Genomic DNA, 6,763 nt, shown 5'->3' with positions numbered 1-6,763 from the left:
GATTGGCCTTCTGGGCTGCGAGCACACGTTGCTGGCTCACGCCCAGCTTTTCATCCACCAGTACCCCCAAGTCCTTCTCGGCAGGGCTGCTCTCAATCCCTTCATCCCCCAGCCTGTATTGATACTGGGGGTTGCCCTGACCCAGGGGCAGGACCTTGCACTTGGCCTTGTTAAACCTCATGAGGTTCACACGGGCCCACTTCTCGAGCTTGTCCAGGTCCCTCTGGATGGCATCCTGTCCCTCTGGTGTGCTTGGTGTCACCTGCAAACTTGCGGAGGGTGCACTCGATCCAATGTCTATGGCATTGATGAAGATATTAAACAGTACCGGTCATGGTCTCCAAAGATAGGTGTGTAGAATAGATGGGGTAAATTCTCCTCAGAAATATATTTTTCACCACATTTACTGATACAGAGGACTTAGACAGGGTAACTAAGGTACATAATCATAAGCATTCACGCTATTTTTAGATACTATAAAGTATATTGCCTGGCTTCTGTCTCCCACTCTAAAAGGATGTGCGTCTCTGGTGGATCCTTGTTATATGTGCTAGCCCCGTGCAGATATTTTAGATAACCTATAGCATCTGAAATGGCAGAGAATATCATTGGTTGGCTAGCTGAATTGCTCCCCCAAATTTTATCAGCTGAGATAAAATGAGTTAGGGAGTGAAAATATTCTCCTCATTTCCTCTACAAGACATACTGTTTTAGCTATTTTACACAGTCATTCCCTGGAGCTGTTTATGTTTGTTCATTGCCTATACTGGGATGCTAGGATGATTACACTCCTAATTCCTTCCCCGATTATGAGATTACATGAAGTGGAATAACCTGGAGCCACTCTCCCTGGGGCTAGAAGAGTGAGGTTTATCTTTGCCATATTTATGCATCCAGAACTGAAACGTCTATAGCTAATATATGGGTCTAGACTGTCTTTGAAGTAATTGACAGCAAATGAGACCCCCCAGGGCTACAGATTTGAAAATAATGCCAGATGGAGCATACTGTGGAAGTGTTAATTTCTCTCTACTGAATGTTAGAGGAGGCTAGACTACTTGATTTCAAAGAGATACCTATACCGTGCAATTTTAGTTATGATAAATTCAGCCTATAGATGATATTTATCGTACCTTGCTTCAGATGTCTAAAAATTACCCAAGTCTATGCTAATCATCTAGACACTCTAAAACATTAATGAAGAAAAATAGGTAGCTCCCATGTGTGATTTACTCCATCCTTCAACAGGTATTTAAGATAAATTAGATGAATTTACCTTTGAAGACTTTTGTCTCTCCATGTTACCACACAGGAAACATAGCTGACCTGTTCAAACAACTACCTTTTAGATATCTAAATTCAGGTGAAATGAATTTCACTTTATTTGACCCTGTTTTATACAAGGCAACTGGTATCCAAGTACCCCCGGTAAGCTTGGAAATCTCAAATTCCTCTCATAAATCTCTATTATAATAGAGAAAATTCATCTGGAAGTAGTGAACAATGTCAGACTCTGTACTTGGTTGAATGTTATCATTGTAGTAAAATTCATCTGGAAGTAGTGAACAATGTCAGACTCTGTACTTGGTTGAATGGTTATCATTGTTTGTTTCAGGGGAGGGAAGGTACCTCTGCTCCATTTCAGTCCACTCCACCCAGTAGGAAAAAAAAATCATTAACCAGCTTAAACTTCTTTTTTTGCAGAAGACTAGTATCTTTTCACTTTAATCTTCTTTGTTGACTCAGTTTTCACAGTTGTTTGACAACTTCTGCTTGCGTGGATTACTCTTTTCAATGAATCAAATAGTTAGCAATTTTTCCACTGTGCCTCAAACTTCAATTAAGTTCATGGGATAAGCAGTTAATACTAAACAGTTGAGTAGAGTATGAGGCAGCACCAACCAACTTGTACTACAAAATGTGTACTGTAAATTAAATATGAATCTACACTTATTTTTCCAAATTTCTTAAATAAAAATGAGTTTAGTCAAATATTAACAATGTAGATTTTTTCTCAATTTTGAAAATCATAGAATAGCATGTATATATGTATATAGAAAGCATTGAAAAAACTAATATCCTGATCACGTGTACTCAGTTAAAGTAACAAAAACAACAGAACAATGGATGTGAGTCATCAGAATATTTTTAGATGGAGGAAAAGTTCCTCACAGACAGAGTTGTCTAACTCTAAGTCAGTCATCTGGGCTGTCTCTGGAATGCTTGTGGGAGAAAAACACTCTCTTCTGAAATGATACATATTATTCTAACAGAAGTATTTAAGGATGACTCTACATTATCAATAACTTTACCACCACTTCATTCCCAAGATGTGATTCCCAACTGTGATCCCAAGTCACTGCATGTAGTTTATTTCATATCTGGACAACATTTTGGAGTGATCTAAACACTTCCAGATCTAGGGATTATATATTTAAAAGCTCCCTCCTTTTAGGTGATATAAATGAAAATATGCTGGTTTGGTTTCCATTATACTAGACTGAATTCCAGCCCTGTTCCAGCAGATTTGATACCCTCAAATATCCCTACATGCAATGTATACTATTCACATCATGCTATAAGAAACAATATACTGGTTGGATGAAACACAATTCTGTAATTATTTCAGGCAACTTGATGTGGGAGAAAAGAAAGGTAATAATAAGGAAGGGCTTTTTCTGAGATCCTCAGGGCATCAGAGAGGTTTAAGAAGAGATCTAGATAAAATGCTATGCAGAATTGTCCTGGACATTTCATTCTAAGGGGGATCAGTCTTGAGCAAAATGAATGTAAATCCCTCTGCACCCATTCCTCTACTGCAGTGTAGAAGTATCTAGTAATGAGCAGAATGAATGACCTATGAAGATGTCAATATCTCATTGCTGACACATAAGATCAGTGACTAAATTCTTAACTAGGCAGCTCAGCTAAGCTTCTGAATTTAGGAAAATCTGTAGTCAGGGTTGGGATTCGTCTCATCCAGCACTAACAGTACCTAACAATTATCTCCATCTGAGATAATTGTACAAGATTGTTTTGTAATGGGTCAATCCTTTCTAGAGCACAATTCAAGTAATTTGTGCCTTAACTGTTCTCTTTGGGATAAGAGAAATCTCACCCAATGCTTATTTCTCTCCACTGTTTAAGTTAAGACAACTAGCTTATACAGGTACAACCTCATGACAGGTCTTTAAATGTGGGATAATGAATATTTTCCTTGTCATACCTGCAGTGTCAGGAAAGACAAATCCTACCAATGGAGTGTGAAGTCCCAAATCCCTTTTTCCCTGCTGAGTAAGATAGACTTTTTGCTATTGATTAGAAGAGAAGCCTTTAAGAAGATCTATTTAATGAGCAGCTGTACACCTTGTTTAGCAATTTCATCAACAGTTTTAGTCACACACCTTTGAAAAAATAATTCATCAAAATCAGGAATGCTGCTTATTTGCTTAATCTATTTCCAGCTATGGAAGATTACCAGACCTTTTTTTTTCAGGGTTGAGGTTTTTTTTTTAAGCTCAGTGACAAATACTATTGCCAGGCTAGGGAATAGAGAAGAATTTGTTTCTTTGATTGGCCCCTTTGGAAGAACAAACCAAATGCACAGATGAAGTCTTCAGGAAAGTGAAGAAATAATAAACAGATGTTGCAGCACAGTCAGTCTGAACTTCAAACAGTCCGTTCAACATTAGTATAAGGACTCAAATTTGTAAGTGAAATAGAAGTATTTACTAATCTAATATTTCTTATCATAAATATTAATAACACTTTCTTTAAGTATGCTGAGTAGTATATTGGCTAATGAAGACAGTAAAAAAAAATTACGATAGAAAAGATGGGGTTTTAATTAAATCTTTTTAGTGAGAAGCCACACAGAAAATCTTATTACTCACAGAACATCTGTGAATTTTCATGAAAAAAAAAGTGAAGCAGTATTTTTCAGCTGAAGATACTTTTTGTCAGTCCACCTTCCCTTCCCTTCCCTTCCCTTCCCAAATATAATGATTCATTCAAATAACTGAGAAAAAGGACCTACAGTTACAAATGACAGTATTGCAGGCCTCTATAGTTAGGCACTCAAGAACTAAATGCATTGTTAATGTTAATATAGTAGACTACAAGAATAGGGAGCTTTGAAACCTTTTTCAAGAAATTATTCATGGTATTACTTGTATGATTTTATTTCATTAACAAAAAATTTGTGCTTCAAAGCCTTTAGAAATTAAATATCAAAGTTTGGGAAACCCAACCCTGTCTTTCTTATAATTAACAGAGAAAAACACAAAAGAACCTCAAGGTTATGTATCCAGATACATAATACATCATCTGAATTTCACTTTGCTGGTGTCTCTTTTTCCCCATTGATTAGACAGCAGTGATGTGATTCAGCTGTCAGATTAAGGGTTCTTAATTTTTGTGTCTACATGTAGAAGTGTGAGATAGGAGTTAAGATTCAATTGCCTAAGGGTAGGTGTCTAGTACCTCTTGAGATACCCTAGATGATATCCTCCAAATGTTGTTTCAGAAGGTCATGTGCCAACTGATGAGGCATATATTGGATAGCCTAGGCTATCTCAAATAACAGTAAATAACTATATTTAGGCAACTGAATCAGTCTGAAAGTCTCTGAACTTCTACTGTTAGTGAACAGCATTACACCGGTATTCACAAGAAAGTCAAGATACAGATTTAATGTAACAAAATGGACTTGAATAAGTTGTCTACTTTTGAGATGCCCAAAAATATCCTGCCCAGCCTCCAGCTGTCTTTTGAGAAGGGCAGAGGTCCCCTATAGATCCTGTGTTACGTCTACCTGAAATTAATTGATAATTCCAGTACCACATGGTTTCTCAACTGGTAGTAGGCAACTATTTATGGGCAAGTGAGTCAATCCCTCAACACACGATTCAATTGCGAAACAAGACTTAGCTCTTAGTTATCCCACCTGGCCTCCAGCTGCTATTCCAGAAGTGCATAGGGCTACTGTAAATTTTGTGTTATATCCTTCATACCCAGTTGGACAGCTCAGATATCCTGGGGTTTCTTAAGTGGCACTACATATCTATGTGTATCCAACTGAATCTTGCCCTTATCGTAGGAAAGAGGACTCCAACACTCATTAGTTATTCAGGCTTGAACCCTGCTTATACAAGAACTGGAATATATTATACAAAATGGGAACAAGCTGGCAAATTTCTCAAAATTCTTTGAAAATGTGAGACAATGAGTTTTCAAATTGGATTTTGGATTAAGACCACAATTTCTGGGCACATGGGCTATGGAGCAGAAAAGCTTTATTTATGCTTATTATTTTAATTATGTTAAAGTTACAGCTTGAATTCTGACCTTTATTAAAGTTTCAACTTTACAAAATAATAATGTATTGGTGATGATTATGTAAATACTGCTATTGGTGTTGATAATACTTTGTAATTTTAAGAAGTCTCTATGGTGACTGATTTTCTGGCAACTGGTCACAAATTCACAAATAAGTTCATTGTGCACTTTAGAAAATTACTAGACATAATAACAGATAATTCCCTCTAGAAGGTCAAGGGGAAGTTAGACATTATTTCACTGAGAGAATTCAGAATTATTGTTATTTTGTTCTAAATACCATGTCTTTGAATATTTTAATTATTAATAAAACTAGTATTTACAGCAGTATCAACATTAATATTAATTTGACTGCAGTGTGAAAGAAATGTAAAACAACTGTAGAATGAGAGAGAGAGAGAGAGATAAAGGTATTCTAATTATTATAATCACTAATAATGTCATTGATGTCATTGTCTTTACAGAGGTAGATGGAAGACATGGAGGTGAGCAATCACAGCATGGTCAAAGAATTAATTCTCCTTGGATTTCCCATTGCTCTCGCTTGAAGATTCTCTTCTTTGCAATATTTCTCATTGCATATCTCTTAGTTTTAGCAGAAAATATTATAATCATCCTGACTGTCTGGACAAACTATAACCTCCACTCCCCCATGTATTTCTTTCTGAGTAATTTGTCCTTCCTGGAGATCTGGTATGTGACAGTCACACTCCCCAAGGCAATGCTGAGCTTTTTGTCAGTGACAAAGCAAATCTCCTTCATGGGATGTATGACACAGCTGTACTTCTTCCTCAGCCTGGGCAACACTGAGTGCCTTCTCCTGGCTGTCATGGCATATGATCGCTATGTTGCCATTTGCAAGCCTTTCCACTACTCTACTATCATGAGACACGCTGTCTGTGTCTACCTTACTGTGGGATCTTGGTTGACTGGTTTCTTAATTTCTGGATGCAAAGTATTTTTTATCTCTCAGCTAACATACTGTGGACCCCATATAATCAACCATTTCTTCTGTGATGTTTCTCCTCTCTTGAACTTAGCCTGCACAGATATGGAAAGAGCTGCTCTTATGGATTTTGTGGCTGCTTTATTTATTCTCCTGATGCCTCTCTCCGTAGTAATCCTATCCTATACCTATATTATCTTCACTGTCCTTCACATTTCATCTGTACAAGGCTGCCAAAAAGCCTTCTCCACCTGTGCCTCCCACCTTATAGTGGTCATTGTCTTCTATGCAACAAGCATTTTCATCTATGTGAGGCCCAAAACACTTCCAGTTCATGACACAAACAAAATCGTGTCTGCTGTCTACGCTGTTGTTGTTCCTCTCTTCAATCCCATCATTTACTGCCTGAGGAACCAGGAAATCAAGGATGCTCTCCAAAAGATCTTGTTCAGAAAAAGAGTTTCCCTGCAGAAATATTAG

The 6,763-nt window shown here is 37.3% G+C and overlaps 1 protein-coding gene across 1 annotated transcript; it reads left to right on the top strand.

Moving 5' to 3' along the window:
• The first annotated feature begins 5,816 nt into the window (after window positions 1-5,816).
• LOC103893955 (olfactory receptor 6A2-like) lies at window positions 5,817-6,763 on the top strand. The gene is given in 2 exon segments (XM_009273258.2): window positions 5,817-5,877; window positions 5,880-6,763. Coding segments are annotated over 2 exon segments (945 nt in total).

Source organism: Aptenodytes forsteri, unplaced genomic scaffold (assembly GCF_000699145.1).
Source record: "Aptenodytes forsteri isolate BGI_AS27 unplaced genomic scaffold, ASM69914v1 Scaffold431, whole genome shotgun sequence".
Lineage (NCBI taxonomy): Eukaryota > Metazoa > Chordata > Aves > Sphenisciformes > Spheniscidae > Aptenodytes > Aptenodytes forsteri.
The sequence above is the reverse complement of the archived record's forward strand: the minus strand, read 5'-3'. Positions and strand labels throughout refer to the sequence as shown.